The sequence below is a fragment of the Otolemur garnettii genome, unplaced genomic scaffold, assembly GCF_000181295.1.
Source record: "Otolemur garnettii isolate 467f Iridium unplaced genomic scaffold, OtoGar3 scaffold00003, whole genome shotgun sequence".
Classification (NCBI taxonomy): Eukaryota; Metazoa; Chordata; class Mammalia; order Primates; family Galagidae; genus Otolemur; species Otolemur garnettii.
In genome coordinates this window covers 17,812,652-17,831,893 of record NW_003852398.1, presented here as the reverse complement: position 1 = coordinate 17,831,893, position 19,242 = coordinate 17,812,652, and the positions used below count along the sequence as shown (strand labels likewise).

Genomic DNA, 19,242 nt, shown 5'->3' with positions numbered 1-19,242 from the left:
CATGGAACTAGCACTGCCACCATAGGGTCTTCAGGAGAAATCACTTGTAGGCTTAAAACATTGTAAAGCCTCCAGCACAGAGTATGGGTAGATCAGTATAAATATTCATGGATCATACATAAGAAACAGGCTGAGACATCCCAGATGTGTGCACTGCTCTCCTGACTCCTCCCACACCTCTATGTGACCTCAACCAGTGGGGGCACAGACCCCAGTGGGGTTTACATTCATCTCCACTGCTTACTGGCTATGTCTGTGGGCAGGTATCTACCCTCCTTAAGCGTCTGTTTTATTACCTGTGCACTGAAGGTCACAACAACCTTCAAAACTCAAATTGGAAGAGGTCTTTTCTGTGCTTAGCACAGACGCACCATTCAGTCAGTGTTCAACAAACAGCAGCTGATCATTTTACTGATCTTGTTTTCTTACCAGCTGCCCTAGGAATTGTGGATAAGTCCTTTTTACCCCACTTGAGTAATAAAGTATTTGGAAGACAGAAAGAGCTGAATCTGTGAGCCTGACTTGGAAGCCAGTTTCTGTCCCAGACTGGCTGTGGCACATCAAGCAATTCCATAAGCTCTTTAGGCTGTTGTTCTCACATCTGCAAAGTTCCTATCACACAATCCTACCAAGGGCAGGAAGTGAGGTTGTGCAGGCTAACACTACTGTGTAGTGCTGGGTACATAAGAGAAACCTATGAAACAGTGAACCCATTCTTACAGGGTGGGTAATTTTTTCTCAGTGAATGGGAAGGTCATCTCAACTCTTGGTGACTCTGTTGTTTTCCATATTACATAGTGGGAAAGTGACTGAACAAGTTTAACATGAACCAGAATACCCTAGTGCAGCGGTTCTCAACCTGTGGGTTCTGACCCCTTTGGACTGCATTAAAGGTTCGTGGCACTGGAAAGGTTGAGAACCACTCCCCTAGTGGTTTTGGGGGGTTTCTGGGTCCCAGTAGTAAGTCTTTGAACTTCAGTGCTTTAACTTCAGGGCTCTGATCAGTCCTTGCCTCACCCCTCCCTGCTATCAGTCCTGCACACGTTCACTCTGACACAGGCAATAGGAAGGGAAGGTTGAGTGACCTACTTCAGGAGAAGGCCAGTCCCGGGAGAGACCCTGCAGTGGAGAACTTGCTAGAGTCCACAAAAGACTGGTCTGATAATGGCGACAACAGGGAATGAGAGAGGAGAAAAGAGAAATGATGGCGTTAGTAAGTGGAAGCAGTAGTGCCAAGCAAATCCCGGGCCTGAGCAGAATTGCTGTAGTTGGAAAGAGGACATCTCAGGCAACTCCAGTAAAGTAATGAATAGAGCCAAGGGCCAGGGACCAGGGCCAAGGAAAGTAAGCACAAAAGAACAGAAGAGATGAGGGCAGAGAGAAGCAGGAGGGCTCATGGCTGATCCCTCAACAACAGTGATGCATCTGCTTCAGGCCCTGGGAGGGTGAAGTCATTGGATCTGGATCAGCAGGTGGGGCCTGGGACTTACCTTGCAGGCTGTTCCCGTTGGTGCTGGTGCAGGTGGGAGGGGGAGAGGTCTGGGGTCTGACAACTGGTGCGAAAGCACTCTTCTGCTTCACGGCTGAGACCATGTTGGCTGGTGAGAAGGAGAAGATGCCCGAGGAGCTGCTGCAGTTGGAGGGGAGGCTTGTGGAGGAGGCCATGGTGGGGCTGGATGGCACTACTGAGAGAGGCAATGGAAAGGGAGAAATCAGCACCTCTGAGACGGGGTGTGCAGAGCCAACCCTCTCTGGCCACTGCCTGATCAAGCTGTCCCTCCAGCATGACCCTTCCCTGAGCTCACAGGATCTTGTCTACTTTTACCATTTGGTACTTTGCATGGGCTGCCTGTCATTGCAGGGGATGTTTTATGTGTTTGTTGTGGGCCTCCCTGTGCCAAGCAGGGTGCTAGGCACTGAGGCCATATGCAGCAGTTGCCACCAGGAGAACATGACTCCTTGTAATCAGCCCAGAGCACTACCCAGTCTCAACATACTGAGCGCTTTATGGAGCAGGACACAGAGCCACCATCCTCGGAGTTTTCCAGCCAGGAAACTAAAGGGCATGGCCCTCTTAAAAGGGATGGAGTAACAGAAAATAGTGACAAGGGAGAGCAAGGTAAACTCAGTGGAGGTGGGAAGGGGAAATCAGAGAAGGTTTCACAGCAGAGGTGTTGAAGTGCACTCCAGGTAGCACTGCTGCTAACTAAAGTCCTAGCAAAGGGGGTGGGGACAGGAGAAATAGGAGGGGGGTGGCTTGAGAGGCCACAGCCTCTGATGGAATGAGAGGTATAAGAAAGAAAGGTGAGCTGGAGGCAAGTCTAGGATTCCAACTTAAGGCACTGGCAGACGGTGTTGTGTGTGTGTTCCATTTCTCCCCATGGGGCTGGGTTCCTTACGGACACAGCTGTACCACAATGCTGCACAACATTAATACAGGTGAGTGAGAAGCTGGGGGGATAAACAGACCACCACATGCAGAATTTGTGAACTATGCAGAACTACAAGTCCAAGTTCCAACGTCTTAATATTCCCCCAGAGCTATACATGAATGTTTGTGAATTAATACACAGTCGGATAGAAAAGCCTCGTGTAAATACCCACAGTCTGATAGCAGTGGGGGTGCAGAGAATTAATGATGGGAGAACTTAGGCAATTCAGAGAGACAGCAAACTAAGTAGCTCGGGGTATGGAAGAATTGGGTAGATTTATGTTCTCCACCAACCACAGTCCTAGCCTGGCCTCTCATCTTTTGCTCGTGGCTAATAATCTTTTGGGTTACTTTAGGGTCACTCTAGAGTTTTGCACACTCTAGACTAATGTTTTCATACACTGACTTTCTACTTCTGTTTTCTACAGAAAAATCTGAATTCTGTCCAGTGATTTTTAGACACATAGTTTCAAATTCCAGGCATGTCTTTCTATTTTATTATTTTCCACATTATTTAATAAACATTACATATTACTTTATCATTCCCAAGAATCTTCTCACCTTTTTCATCTGGTCATTGGCAAAACAACCTTAAGTCAGGCATTATCACTGAGCAAAGCTAAGCTAGCAGAGACTCAAAGTAGTTTAGGAAGTTGCCCAAGGGCCATAGCTAGAATGCCTGAAGCCAGGAATGAAGCCCAGATTCAGAGCTCTTTCCACTATGCTGCCTGGCAAAGGAAACAGATCTCCAGGGGGGAAAAGCTCCGTTCCCATGAGTCCATCAGAATCCAAAGAACTGTCTGGGTGGCCTGATCCTGGTTCTACTGGCTTTGAAAGGTTAGGGAAGTGGGAATCAAATCGATCATAGGCAGGAATCTCCATCACGGGGAAATGACCCTTTATAATCAGCCCAAGGCACTACACAATCCAGACACACAGAATGCTTTATGGAGCAGAACACAGAGCCACCATCCTCAGAGTTTTCACAAACATTTTCTAAACTGTACTTTTTCTTTTAATGAGGCCAGCGTTTTTATACATCTCTTAGGATTTGTAAATGTGAAAATACACTCAATAATAACACCCATTTAAATTGCAAAACTCCAGCACTGGAGGTTTGATTTTTAAATATTCGTAGAGTTGAAATCCTGCTGGTTCACTGAGGAAGGCAATTAATTTCCTTGGCAAATGCGATCATTATGTGTATTTAGAGGTGGGGAGTTTGGGGTGGTGGTTACCAGAGGAAGGGGTAAAATACAGTCAGGGCAGCTCCATTTGTTATAACATTATTAGTTATCAGCTGCCACACCAGAAAGTGTGCTCACCAGTGGAATGTCTTATTTTATTTTTTTATTCCGTCGGAATTTTTCAACATGAGTGGTTTATGAATAATTAAATATCATGGAGGCAAAAATTCAAATCAACTGGGCTTTGTGTTTATTGTTTTATTTGCATTTATGCAGATAAAACCGTCCCATCTGAGAGCCTATTTGAGAATTTAATACTATATTTGTGAGCACTGAGGAAATCAATTAATGGAAATTAAATGTTCGAAGTTTCACAGCCTGACAGATGCAATCTCAGGCTGAAGTCACCAAGTGCCCCCACCGGCTGGGGAAGCAGAACAATCCACAGCCCTAAATTGAATTGCTACCATATAGCAATTAGTTTATTGATTTAATTAAGAATGCCACCTTTTAATTTTCAGGTCATGATCGAAACATTTTCTGATTGAGTAGATGGGAGAACACTGAAATGATAGATCTATGGGAAACAATCTTTCAATAAATCAAAATCTAATGTGAAATTGACCCCAAACATTGACTTGAGAGCAGACAGTCATGATACATGCAGATTCTTTGGGGAAGTTTAAATGTTTAAGGAACTGCCGATTCTAAAAAATAAATAAATGAAAGAGAAATATAGGATTCTGTGTACCCTTAGTGGAAAATTTCCCAAAGTAATAGTACCTAAGTATGCTTTCACTAATAACCTCTCTTAAAGGCCAAGACTTTTCTGTCTTCTGTCAAAATATTAGCACAGTCCATGTTTTCACTCTGAGGGAGAGCATGGTTTTTGGTATTTTTAGCCAAGACTCTTGTTTAAAGATCATGAATATTCTTTCATTTAATGATAGACCTTCTATCCTTCTACAGATGTTTGGCCACATTTTGCACCTAGAAAGAGTCACCTACAAGGTCTAAGATGAACTTGGTTACCTATGAAAAATCCTCAGAGGGAAAAGAGATAGTAGGGACATGGCTTACGGCACTGTCTACATAAAGATGCCAGTTCACTGAGGTTGTTTAGAGGTAATACAAATGCTGTACCAAAAAAAAAAAAAAATACTGTAAGCTAAATTTATTTAGGACAGGGATGAGATGCCAAGGAATGTTTCTTGCGTATGTGTGCATTTTTTTAGTTTGTCAGATTTTTGGAAAAAATAAAGTATGTTTTTTGATTATTATCATATTTTTAAGTATTCACCAAACCCAAAGGGAGAAAAAAATCCAAACATTAAAAAATAAAGGAGTCCTCCTCTTAAAGGGAAAGAGCTTAAGTTTTGGACTATTACTACTACATTGTACCACCACCGCCCTGAGTATTATCTTTGGATCATTATGATTATTATTTAGATCTATAGACTGTGCTTCTTGTGTGCCAGGGATCAGGACAAGTTCATTACCTACGTTATTTTATCTATGTCTCATAGCACTGAATGGGTGGGTGCTAATTCCTTCCCCATTTTAACAATGAGAAAATCAAGACTTGGGGAAGAGATGAACTTGCCCGGGGCCACCAACTGGCTACTGGTTGAGGTGGATGCCAACCCATCTCCCTCTGACTCTCTGGGTGGGTTCTTGGAATGACATTATCCAGTTGCTTTTGGTTGCAGCAAAGTTCTGATGGGAGACTTGGTGCGGAGGAAAATGAGCAAGAGAAAGCAAAGATGTCTGCTGGAGAGGATGGTGGCTTTAGTGGCACCGCCTGGGGCAGTGTCTTGCAGGGTGGGGGCCCTCAGTCTGAGAAGCCCTGCCCAGAGGGCTACACAGCACGATGCCCAGTTCTTCCAGGGAAAACGTGCAGGACACACATCTACTTACTGGCATAGGGCGAGTTGGCAGCTGAGCCATTGAGGAAGGTTGGGGAGCCGCCCAAATTGGACATGGCGGCAGAGCCGTATCCATTCATGCTCGTGGTGACGGAGTTATAGTTGGTCTGCTGGGGAGTGGTGCTCGGCACGTACCCGTGTGGTGAGACGCTGCTTGAGTTGCGGGTGAAACCTGAGGGGTGGGGGCGAAACCGGGGTGAGGGTGGTGTTCAGATGGTGGCAATCCGGGAAGACTCGGGGACAGGAAGGTCTCGGTTTCTTGCCCCCTCGCCACAACCCAGGAGGAAGGGATTGGGTGATTCATGTGCGTGGGTTGGTGGTGCTAGCTCTGTGATTAAAATGGGAAGCGAGCAAAAGACACATTTCTTAGGGGATCATAAATACTTAGCAGGGCCGTGAGAAGTGGCAATGCGGGCCTATAAATTATCATTTTGGAGCAGAAATAAATCCCAACCTAAGAGATGTACCCTGGAGTGAACAGGTTCCTAGTCCCTGGGCAAGAATGATGTGCGTTGGCCCCTCAGAACTTTAATTCCATCCCTCTTTGCGATCTGTCATTCATGGTTTATGGTGAAGTCAAATGTAGGCATGGCTAAATGCAAGCACCCGCTCTAGCCCCCTATGCTAGATTACCAGAGGTGACAGCTGGAAACAAAATTCTGCGGTAACATTAGATACGCACACAAACTAAGACTCTCTCCTTTGGAACAAAAATAATTTTTTCAAATTTTAAACTGTTTTATGACAAATAAACACGGAGGGGGGAGCTTGAGGTTAGGAAGGGACAAGGAGACAGGAAGGAGAAGGGCAGCGTCTGACCCTGATTGGTGGCTTGTGATGCCTCGGAGACATTCACGGCCAGCTGTCCACTGAACGAATTCACGCCCATCATCCCTGCATGGACCGAGGTGTTAGCGAGGGCCGGGAGCTGGTTGTGGTTGCGGGGGACACTGTACAGGGCCTCTGCAATGTCAGCTGCTCTCTTCAGAATAATTTCCTGAAAAGTCAAAGGAATATCCCCTTTAGCTACCCTCCATCAGACTCCCAACAATACCATTCTTCAGGTACCAGACACCGTGCTCGGGGCTTTCAAGGGTTAACAGTTCTCAATGGTTAAGCCTCCCAATAAACCTATGGCATTAGTCTCACACCATCAGCCCCATACTGGAAATGGGAAAACTGAGGCTTAGAAAAGTAAACACCACACCTAAAAACACTCCCTCACCTAGTCAAGAACAAGGCTGAGATTCATAACTCCATTTGTCTGACTTTAACCATTATCTGAACCATTCCTTCACACTACCCTACAGTTGGTATATGATAGCACCATGAGGCTTCCCTTCCCCACCAAAAACATGTAGGACCTTGGAGGTTATTAAGGAAAAGAGAAGAGAGAGAAAGAGAGACAGAGAGAGAGGGGGAGAGAGTCTGCAGTTCATCTCTTCTGCTGATGTCAAGGGAAGGTTGCAGATGAGTACTTGGGTCCCTGAGTATTAATGGGACTGTGTCCCCAGACAATGACTCAGGTGACATGAAAAAAAGGTGAACGATGTGTCACACTCACAGTTTCCTAAGCAATTTGACTCCTATACATGGAGTTGCTCTATGAAATGAAAGCAGACAATATTATTCAGGCCTTGTTATACTTTTTAGAAAAAAATCAAACCCTCTTTCTCTTCCTAAATTTGCTTGAAAACCTGAGAGAAATAAAATAAAACACTAGTCACTCTCCCCTTCAATTATGAAGTACATTCCCACTGAAGATGAGTTTTAAATAGAGCACCTTTTCTTGTAGGGAAAAAGGTTCCGTAGAAGAGGCAATAAAAGATTTACGAAAGAGAGAAGGATTGAATAGCCCTGCCACATGTGATGGCTGAATTAATTACCCTCTTAACTCATGCATGTGCCTTTTCTATTTTGTGTGCTTTCTGGTTACGATAATGGATCTGGGGTCTGTGACTGAATGTAGAAGGCCCCACAGGATGGGGACCCAGCACACTCACCTGGTTGTTGTGTGGCATCCCATACAGCGCTTCGACCAGATCCGCGGCCCTTTTGAGTATTACTTCCTGTCAAGAGAAAAGCAGATACAATCCTTTGATTTGTCATCTTTTCACAAGGTCACATTCTGGTTCCTCCAGCCATACTTGGAGGCGGGAGAGGCGGGACTTGGGGAACCCCATAATGGTGCCCAATCACCAATTTATCCCTGTTCACCTACACACTTAACTGAGTCAAACAAAAGGTAGTATCACTGGTACCGCGGGATGAAATATATCACTCAGGAGTCTGCCATGGGCAAGATAAAGTCCTCCTATGTTTATTGCTGAATACAATTCTGAGGTCATTTACTAGATTACTACAATCAATGTCATTCAGCGCAGGTTATGAATCCCTAAGATGGGTTTATTTTGCACTTAATTGCTTATCCCAGGAACCGTGACCTTATCAGACAGGTCATTTTCAAGAAATTTCCAATCAATCTTCACCTACTAGGAACATGTAGCATTAAAATTTTGTTTCTCTCCTTTGTTATTATTATTATTTTTGTAGTTTTGGCTGGGGCCGTGCTTGAACCCTCCACCCCCAGTGTGTGGGGCTGGCACCCTACTCCTTGAGCCACAGGCGCCACCCTTGTTTATTTCCTTTGTATGGCAGAGCCATGATATAAGGGAGTGATGCAGAAAACCCATGTAGTAAGGCAATGCACGGGGTGTCAAAGGCTCTTACAAAAGACTTCTGCCTCCTCCGGAAGCCCCCTCTGCACCAATTTTCATGACTGGCAGCGTCTGTTTCTTTTATAGCAATTCTTTGCTATTTCAGTATTGTTTGTCATTTGCTCATTCATTCTCATCCTACCTCTGTGCCCTGCTGTGCATTCCCCTTGAAGAAAAAAATGTCTCCCTCCTTTTTATTTAGGTGGGTTTCCATATTTAGCTTATATGCTTGGTTCTGATAAGATGGGGTACCTTCCAAAAAGGCATGTGGTGATAATCTTTTTTGTACTAACGAAAATAAATCATTCCCTACTCATTCTGCTCTAATTTTCTGCAGATTCACTTACATTGGAATGTGGGGGGGAAAGAAAGCAAAGTTAAGCTCGATGTATGTAACAACGAGAGCTTATCAGAGAAACTAAACTAAGGGTGTGGTATAATGATCAGAGGTGATGGGCAGGAAGATACGTTTGCCTTTTTTTTCTTTTTTTTTTTTGCTGTGGGTAAAGTTTCAAACAGAAGTTTAAATGTTTTGCACAATAGGTCTCTGCATGGAGAAGCAGTACTGCTCAGTTTTTATATACTGCAGATGCTGATCAGAAAATAGGAATATAATTACATTCATTTTGCTGTCACCATAGCCTCTTCAAAAATCCTTGAACAACTCTTGAAATGACAAGCTTTTAGATACATATTAGCATTTTTCAATTTTAAATTCTCTATAATATACGATAAAATAGTTGTCATACTAGAGTAACTACTTATGACATATCTAATGTCCTAAATTCAAAAATGAGATAGAGGGGTTTTCAGTTCTCAATAAACATTGATGCTTGCCTTAAGATGCCAGACCCCCTTTCTAAAACAGTTATTTTTGCAAGTAGGGAGTGAAAAGTATTATATAATCAATGTGGTTTGAACCAATGCATCTGAAATCATTTCTTTACTTTTAAATGCAAGCTACAAGATAATTCACTACTCTCTGTTTGCAGTACTGTCTGACCGTCGCAGTTAATAATTTACTACGGTGCGGGCGCTCTAAACCCTGTCCCTGGATCAAATTCAGCTTGTGTTGCTTTCCCTAAAACCTCATGGCTTTATTTGGCTCTCAGGAAAGATTAAAACAAAACAAGATTAAGTTAGTTTATTTACTAAGATTTGACTTCTCTGGGTCTATGTTCATTTATTTCTTCAAATAAATATTTATGCTAGTGTTTGGGCTTGGCAGCAAAGGTATTATTTTTCTTTCTTTCCATGTTAGGATAAAACAAAACAAGTCTCCTGTGTCTCAAAAGCATGATGAGGCACGGAAGAAACTGAACTTCACTCCTGTGACACTGTAACTGGGGGCTTGGAGTGGCACTGCTTCTTTTTAATTAATTTCACAGAACCAGAGAGGAGGGAAGTTCAAAATTAAACTCCCAGATCTTGAAAGTTTTTTTGTAAGCCTGAAAAAGTGTTATGCATCATTGTTCGTTATATATTTCAGTGTTATCTATTTAATGACATAATCTACTTATTTCTTTTTCTTTTTATTTCAAGATGACATCCAGAGCTCCCATCACCATTTAATCTTTGAAGAATGAAACATATGAGTCTTGTTCACGAAAGTTGCACCCTTCTTTTTAGATCCATTACGCCAGAGCCTGGCTTTGCTTTCAGTATATTGCCATGGCTGGGCCGTCAGCACAGCGTTGCTTCAGGCCAGCTTTCTTGGATTGGAGAAGAGAGAACCGGGATTTCTCGTCCTGGAAGAGACACCCTTATAGGACCATCTCCCCCATTTTAAAACATCCTTCACTGCAGTACCCACTTTTAAGGGCTTAAGGGAGACTCGGTTCAGCTTTGCCAGTGTGATTCAGCTTCTTTTTGTGATTTCTGCAAAGAGGAAGGAGAAAGGAAATTTCTGGGTCTTCTACGAGTTAGTGCAACAGACCTGCAAGGTGCTTGGATTTCGGTGACCAGAAAATTGCTCTCACCTCCGTGTCATTACGCTCCGAGTGAACTAGCCCCCAAGCGTGTTTGTGTTGGGGATCTAATATATTGCCTTTCAATCAGAGCTGAGAGCCACTGAACACACAGACAGAACATGACGAGCAGGTCAGGAAAGCAATAAAGATTTTACAGAGCTGTCCAAGGTGCTAAATTTACTCAATAATGGGTTTGGCACCATAGTGTTAACCTCTCATTTACTACCAGTTTGAGGGACTAAATTGAAGTAGCTGACTTCATTTACCTTGAAATGTATATTTTATGACATTATGTAAGTAGATTGAAAGGGCACCGCGGTTTTAACAATTTAAAGGCTAAAGCATGTTTAAGATGAAACTTGAATATTTATTGTATATTGCACTTAAAGTATATAGAATGTTAAAATGTATTGATTAAATTTGTAAAAGGCATTATAAAAATGACAGGTAGTATAAAAGATGTATGCCTTTTAAAATCAAATTGATAGTGTATGCTATCTCTTCCGTGGTCACAAGTGTAATTTTTTTGCAGTTTTAGATGGTAATTTGAAAAATTTGTAATTTCACATTAGGAAATGATTGAGCCTGAGATGTTAAAAAAAGAAATTTCCCATAAGGGGAAGAGAGCTGGATGTTTCAAATAATCTTTTGTCTTCTTAAAGTCTTATTTTTTTGTGGCATTAGGATAAGGATCCATGAAGGATAAAGATCCTTCCAATCTAATATGCAATTTTAATATTTCTGAAAAGAAAGAGCACTTGACTAGCCCTAATATCTAATTTTTCGAGGCATTTATTTGCCAGGAGAGATTTTTTTTCTTCTTTTCATAATATTTAAAATGTCTCCCTATTTGCAGTTTTAAACACAAGGGTAGAAATTAGACTCTTCCAAGATAATTAATCCTATCCTTGGATTTGTAAAAATCCCATTTGGGAATTCAAAAGACACATACTAGTATCCCAAAGCCCCAGAGTCTCCTTATAGAGGTAATGCTTATTCTCCAGTCTACATCCTGAGTCAGAAGATTTTTCTTTCTTATGGCCTTGGATTGTTTTCTCTCTTAAAGATACAGAAAATGTTTACTCCTTAAAAGACAACAAGTTTCTGCTGAACTATTTCATTTCCCAGTCAAAATCTGGCTTCACCTGTCTTGCTATGACCATCAGTTGATGATTACACGAGTGGAGGTCTGCTGAGAAAAAAGTGGATAGGTTATGTTATTATATCTACATAGAGTCTACGGAGATGTTGGAGAGACTTGAGGAGGGGTAGGGTTCTGAGAACTAATTTAGGGCTAACTGCTATGAATTTTACTTAAGTTTTGGCAGCTTTATAATAAAAATGCCGAATGGGGTACAAAGGCAAGATTCAACTTAACTTCCTAATTTTGCAACCCCATCAGTTATATTTGAGCTTCTTATTGCCCTAGTTGTCATGCAAGGATATTATTTATCCTCCAGCAACTTTCAAAGCATAGATAGCACTGAGCCCGAGGGTTTTCTAGGGTTAGAAAAGACTCCCTCCCAGCATCTGGTCTCACCGTCTTTACCCAATCTCCCCTTCCAAAGCACCTGAAGAGCTGCTCTTATTCTTTTCCTCCCCAGTCTAGAAGTGAGACATCTGACTCCTTCTGATTTCCCTACTTTCACTCCATTTGCCTTTCCCTTTCTGGGAATGCTGCCTCCAACTTGTGCCCATGGATAATGCTTCTCCATCTTCTAAAGCCTGGCAGTGGTGGCGTCATAATGAAAGAGATAAATCTCATTTATTGAGAGTCGAACGTGAACTCATTCAATTAGGAGAGAGCCCCTTGAGGCGCCGTGTGTGTCACCATTTGGCAGATGAGGATACTGAGACTCGCTGAAGCTGCTAACTGCCGCTCAGTTTGACAGAGCTGACAGTGGCTGCAAAAGAGTCCAGACCTAAGCCTATTAGATATCAAAGCCTGAGATCTTGAAAGTTATACTACTGTATCGAATAATTCAGCTCTTAATCTCCCTCATTCCTCTGAAAACCAGTGCTGACCACCTGTATGACAGCATAGCAGAGAAGTACACGCTTTGGAGGTAATTTTGCTCTGATCTGAAGTGTGTTTGTCTTCACTCGTCAGCTAGACTATAGGTTCTTGGAGGGCATGAATAGATCTTAATTTTCTTCTCTAAGCCCCTAGCACAATGTTCAGCAGACCTCTTGTTGTTGAAGAGTTTACACTAAGATGGTTACTGGTTTTTGAAAGTGCACGTTTAATTTACATGATGAAATGACACAGTCATATATTTGGCATAGTTATAAAAGCAGAAGACTTTAATTTGGTGTTCCATTTGGATATAGACTTTTTAATCCAATATATAAATTCCCAAAGGTCAAGCTTTGATCACTGTGAGGTTTTCTTTATGTCACTTTTTTTTAATGAATTTGCTCTTTCACTCCTGCTGACTTGTGCTTACATTTTAATTTTGTGATTAATGTAATGAATCATGTCTAGCACAGACATTATCTCAAGTTATGGGCTGCTAGCAACATGAGGTTGGTCTCGATGTACATCAGACTTTTATTAACTGTATTCTCAGGTCCTTAGAAATACTTAGGTATTTGCACATTAACAGAAAGCCACATTGGGCACTAGCTATATCATGTAAAATATGAAGATGGAGTTCACTCTTTTTTTCTTCTATTTCATGAAGAAAATAATTCACCATCGTGGAGTCTTCTCTTTAACACTTGACCTCAAATGTGTAGCTGGTAAGCTCATGTTGACTGACCACCTCTAGCCCTCCAGGGGGAAGGGGAAGGTGGTCTAACTGACCAGTACTAGTCCCATTTGTAAGTTCAGTTCCCAGATGAGTGGAAAGGATGGCCTGAACTTACTTTCCTTCATAGTTCATCCAAGCCAACTCACAAAGTCAACAAATACCCACTTAACCCAACATTAATGTTCAAGTTTCAGAATCAGATCTGGGGACTCTGGGAACCCCCTCATAAAATTATGGCCTAAGTATGCTTGAGTCATTTGGGAGGACACTCTGTACTTGGCTTCATGCTTGCTTAAATGGGAAAAGTGTTTTGAAAGATGTAGAAGGCAGAAGATAAGCCACAAACATCAATTATCTAAGTCATGTTGAGTTGGGTGATTCCTGAGAAAGAAGTACAATAATTTTCTGTCACTGCACATCTCTCTGACACCTGATTATCACCAATCTACCCTGCCTTATCAGGCAATTCAAGATGCAATGGGCCAAATATCAGCAACATAAAATGAAGTGGGATGGTAAAATTATTCCTGATTTAGAGACAATTAGCACCTATCAATGAACTCAGCATTGATTTCACTGGCCTTCTTGCTCTGGAGTGTACTGTAGAACCCAGATTTTGAAGAGTGCATTCAGCTCACCAGACTTGAAGTCTTAGCTCTTTCTCCATTTGCTTTTGAAAGTCTAAGGTGATATGACTGATCAGAAAGCCCAAATGCTGAAAAATTGATTGGAAGTTTCTTGCAGCCCATTTCCTGCAGAGCTGGATGTACAATGCCATAAATACGAGTTGTACTAAGATGTATTTCTGCAGAGGGAAGTTTTAAATCTTAACTTCCTTCGTGTTTATTTAGCCAAATGGAAAATTCCACAATGGTAGACTTTGCATTCTAAAAAATCAGTATAATGAGGGCGGTGAGGGAAAGAGTAAAACAAACCAAAATAACACTTGGGCACTGTTTAGTTTCCCATCCTCTGAGACATTCCTCAAGTTTTTCATTTTTCTTGTAATATGAACTTCTCAAAATAGAGTTACCGCAAATCATTAGAAGCCTTTAGTGTCACACTTTAAACACTCCTTACTCAGAAGCCCTATGACTGAGAAGAGTCACTTACATTTAGTGTGGATATAATTAAACATGTTTCTGTTGAAAGGGGCATTCTCATTATGGCTGAGGACCACTTTAGAGTAAATTGAAATGGAAAGGAGGAGCATAAATGAAGTATAGGTAGCAAGTGGTTATTTCCAGGGAGGCATAAAATGCCAAATGTGTAACAATTATATTTTACAACCGTGCATTCTAAAGCCTTCATAGTATTTTATGATATAAGAAGATTCAGCTGAAGCCTGGACCGCTCTGCAAAACATTCTAGCTTATACTTGTTACCCGTAATCTTTAAAGAGAAAATGCAATTCAAACCACCACTGAAATCTGCAGAAATTTCCAGAACGGTGGAATTAAATATTTTGAAAGACTCTCCTGTTATTAACACAAGAAGCCGTGACATCAAAAGCATTCTAGTCCAGAGAAAATGCACGGTGTGCTTCTGAACCTCCTCTAATTTTCAAGTTGATTTTATGTTCGGATAAGATGACAGCCCTCTTACTTCTCAAATGTATTGTGATGTATTAGTATCTATCGTGGCTGGAGGTACCCCAGAAAGCTCTGCCTTTGTTAAAAACATGGTGTGAGAGACTTCTCAATCATATGAAATTAAACTAGGTTGTAAGCTAACACAACGATGGCAACGTAAGACATACTAACTTACATGATTGACTTTTACAGTGGAAAGAAAAAGGCTGTTTTCAAGCAGCTGTTATTGCCTCAGTGGAAAAAAAAAATCAATGAAAGTGAAATGAACAAGAGATTTTGTCTGAGTTGCAGTTAATACCACTGAAGAGCTATGGATATTAAAAGGTCAACAAATAAATTAGCCAGAGTGTTATGAAATGAATGATTTGGCTCATAATTTTATTGAGTGAAAATTGTTCGCTGCCTATTAGACCAGGTAATTTTTATCTGGTGCCTCAATTACTGTTCCGTAAGCAATAATATAGTTGTAAGAGCCGTTGGTTCGATCGCGTGACCTCTGAGAAGCTGGCTAGGACAGCTGACTTTACTATGATGGATAACTCAGCTTGGGCTCCATGAGATGCCAGGCGTCCCTTTCCTGCAAGGGGATCTCATAAAAGAAACATTACAGCTTGATTCATTTTACCAAAATGTTCGACTTTTCAAGTGTCAGCAGTTAAGTATAAATTGTGAAACCAGGTATTCCTGAGAAGAGTTATGACAATGGTACCCCCCCCCGCCCCGCTTTGGTCTCCTGGCATTTTCTTCTAAATGGTGTCATGGTAATTGGTGAATGGGAGCCCGGGGTGCTTCTCGCCACAAATACAGTGAAAAATGGTGTCTGCACCCTTGTGAATATGACCTGCTTGGAGGTACAGAGCTGAACTTGGTAACCTCTGGCGGGATCTTCTTATTCCAATTCATTGTACTGGTTTAAGACCAACGCTCTGGGTTAGGTCCTGCTGAGTGGCCTTGGAAATCGACTTTCTGATCAGGATAAAAGTCTCCGCTTAAAGAGAAAGCTCTGGACAGAGGTGCCTTTTTCAGGGGTAGGTTGTAAAGTCAGCACATGAAACAAAAACTGCCTAGAGTCAAAATTACCCTTGAAAAATCTTTTAAGTCACCTTTAAGTCTGCAAGGCCTGGGCTTTTAGAAACACAAAAAGCCAAAAATTAACTACCTCTGTGTCTCTTTGTCTTTTGGCTCTGGCTTTTCTTTCCCTGGGGCAAGGTGGAATAAATATCTAGCTTGAAAGTAAAAGGACCACGGAGTAAACAAAGAGATCTATTTGTCCCATACATGGACATGTGTGTGTATGTGGTGTGTATGCACAAATATATACATGTGTATATTTATTTTTCTGGACACATTAACAGGGTTAAACCAGAGTGATACGTATCCATGCTGGAACTATATTGTACTTCAAGAATATCTCAGGAGAGGTTCGGAGCCTGTAGCACAATGGTTACTGAGCCAGCCACATGCATTGAAGCTGGCGGGTTCCAGCCCACCCAGGGCCAGCTAAAACAACAATGACAACTGCAACCAAAAAAAAAAAATAATAACCGGGTGTTGTGGTGGGCACCTATAGTACCAGCCACTTGGGAGGCTGAGGCAAGAGAATCACTTAAGTCCAAGAGTTAAAGGTTGCTGTGAGCTATGACGCCATGGCACTTTACCAAGGGCAATGTGGTGAGATTCTGTCTTAAAAAAAAAGAATATCTGGGGGGTGCACAAAATATAGTTTGCTTTTGCTTCTTGAACATCATCAGTTACTAATTGTACCCTCAGACGGGCAGTATTTGTCAATAATGATCCCTAAGGCTTTATAGATGGTCCTGCATATCACTGCAATTAAAATCCACTGCCTCAAGACTGCTGGGGCTCAATTTTTGTTGCTACACTCCTTAATTGAAGTGGTACTCAGGATGGAAAATAGTGAGCAAGACTTAAGACCTCCTAGCATCTCTGTTCCTGAGGGCTTCAGTCTTCAGGAGGAGGAAGTTGGGGAGTTCACAGTAGCAATGAGTTTGCTCCTTGTTTCTCCCGTTACTTCTCCTGAACTTGTGAGTAATTATGTTCAATGTCCCTGTACTGGGGTATGATATGAAGTAGGTTAAACTTAACCATCCTCCATCAAGAGGTTAGTGCTAAAAAAGAACTGGGAAGAGGTCCAGAGGGTGAGCTATCTGATAATTGTTACTGCAAGACCCTCCCCTGGCTCTGTAGCTAACGAGGGTAAGTGCGATTCCTAAGGTTTGCCTGTGTGCGTGTTGAATTCTTGCTGTTGCTTTTGCCTAGCTCAGCCCTTGTGAGCTCACTTCAGTCCAGGCCACCAGCTCCCTCCTCCCTCCAACCAAGCTTGAGGGATTTTAAGATTGGTTTGAAAAATGGCCTTAGCCCTTCAAATTCTTTTTTCTTACTTCTAGGAGGCAATGCTTAGAGATACAGGCGATGGGTGTGAATCCAACTCAAATCTACCCTGTGCTCCCTATTAGTGGCACAAACATGTGCCTCGTGTCCTCATCTGTACAACAGTGCTGATGCCAACACACCTGGTTTTCATAGATTATATACAGTTAGTGTTAATCCAGCAATAGGCAGCACTCATTGAGAACCTCCACTTATTTTCCAGAAAGCTTTGATAAAATATATGCATTCTTACAGTCAGTGTGTACTGCGCGTCTGAGTGCTGTGTTGCGATGTCATCCTATGAATGAAACCCGAGAGGGTTAGGACCTGTGGGGAGGTAGAGAACCTCCATCGACTAGCTGTGCAAGCTTGAGCAGGTTGTTGTCCTCTCTGAGCCTCGATCTCCTCATCTCTAAGATGAGAATGATACAACAGAACCATTTGTTAGAGGTTAAACTTCATTTATCCTTCAAATATTTGTTGTAGGTTAAACTTAACCATCCTCCATCAAGAAGTTAGTGCTCAAAAAGAACTTGAAAGAGGTCCAGAGGGCGAGTACCACCCTTTGTTTACTGCAAAACAAGTCAGTTAAAGACTAAGTAAATAAAAAAGTGAGAATTAGAATTGTTGTGGGGGTCCGGGCATTTTCAATGAAGTTATAACTTCCTTCTCTAGGAAAACTCTATGTGCAGGCACATGTGTGTACATACTCCGGCCACACACACACACACAGATTCTACATGCAATTTCTGGGGTGCCCAGATTAGGCTGAACTCCCCTGGTAAAAGACATGTAAGTAGTAAGGGTTACCAAGCCCTTGAACTGAGTATATTATCAACTGAGGAAATGGAATCTGCCTCTGAGTTTTCTGGAAGATATAGGAAAAGGAGGGGGAAATGTACAACATTCCACAGTTAGTGTTTTTGACAAGAGAATGTGGAGATGCAATGTTTCCTGGAATGGAAGTCAAAGGTGTTTTTTTCTAAGAGTTGACTGTGCCGTCAGATTTGCATTTTTTTCTGTGTTTTGTCTGTGTAGGGTCACTTTTGTTTCTAGGTATAATATGAACACAGTTTCTCCCAATTAAAAAAGTAAATAAACAAACAAGATGGTGTGAGGGGCCAGTGTGGAAGATAAAGGTGTCAGGTTTTCTTGATCCTTCCCCGAATCCCTTAGTCATCCTGCTCTCTGCTAAGAGGCACGGTGCTTATGCAATGCTTTCTTATTTGTATTATCACCGATGCAACCGCAGGTTTTGAATTGCTGATGGTCTTTGCATAAAGACCAAAAACAATAAAAGCATAATTAGAAGACACCGTATACAGCCAACTCCAGTTTTATTTTGCCCCAGCTCTGTATTTATGATAAATCACTAAACACGAACGATCTTTAGGGAGGATGATTTTGGGTCTTGTCTCTCCAGTGAGCGCAAACTGTGCCTGCGACCGGAGTCTGAATTTCAATTTTGCAAGTGTACAGTTGAACTGAATAATATTTGGCACAATGCAGTGCGCAACTGAGCCACTAAATGGCTGATTTACTAAATTATTATTAGATGAGCCCTTGCTGTTCCAAATGAAAGTGCAGTCACTGTCTTCCTTCATGGTGTGTTCAAATTGTTCTGTGTTTAAATATTCAGCATGAGGCTAATGTGAACTGATGAACTGAGACTATAAACATTCACTTTCAATACAGATAGAGCGACAGAGATGCAACATATCATGGGGCCCGCAGAGGTGAAGATGATTTATATTTAAGGATGTTGCTGCCTACTTCCATTACTTTAAGGTACTCTTTAATTAGCCCGGTGTTTGAAATGACTAATTCGCATGTACAGAAAGAGCAGCTTCATGGAGACTGAGATTTTCAAATGCCAGTGAAGAGGCATGACCACGAGGATTTGCAGCCTCTGTGGTTCCAAACCTTGAGTGCTCTTCCTGGCCGGTTAGCTCCCTAGTCGGTCTGCCAGAGAAACCATGCCGCACGCAATGGGATGTGCTCTTTATTCCCACCCAAAGGGTCGATCATCCATCCTGCCTACAATCCATCCTTCCTACCATCCATCACCCCTCCAGCATCCACCTCCCTCTCATTCCGTATCTGCCACATGGCCACAGAAGCACCTCAACCCTCCTCTCACTGGCCTCTTTACTGACACCTGCTGGAATGAACAACAACCCTTTGCTCCTTGGGACGAATACAACCCCTCCTCTCTCGTTCCCCTTTGAGGGCAGTTATAGGCAAGCACTTAAAATACTGTGATCACTTACAGTAGA

The 19,242-nt window shown here is 42.1% G+C and overlaps 1 protein-coding gene across 10 annotated transcripts in view; it reads right to left on the bottom strand.

Annotated features, from left to right (window-relative positions):
* Positions 1–19,242, bottom strand: part of EBF1 (early B cell factor 1) — a 398,643-nt gene that overhangs the window by 10,571 nt on the left and 368,830 nt on the right. For 5 of the 10 annotated variants that reach the window (XM_012807210.2, XM_003781995.3, XM_023514779.1 and 2 more), the window contains 4 exons: positions 7,547–7,612; positions 6,363–6,540; positions 5,536–5,715; positions 1,491–1,685 (listed from right to left, as the gene is read on the bottom strand). In XM_012807210.2, the coding sequence (XP_012662664.1) occupies positions 1,491–1,685; positions 5,536–5,715; positions 6,363–6,540; positions 7,547–7,612 (619 nt within the window). Of the gene's footprint in view, positions 1–1,089; positions 1,159–1,490; positions 1,686–5,535; positions 5,716–6,362; positions 6,541–7,546; positions 7,613–19,242 lie in introns of all 10 variants that reach the window. The other 5 variants (XM_023514769.1, XM_023514772.1, XM_023514773.1 and 2 more) reach the window with 3 other exon arrangements.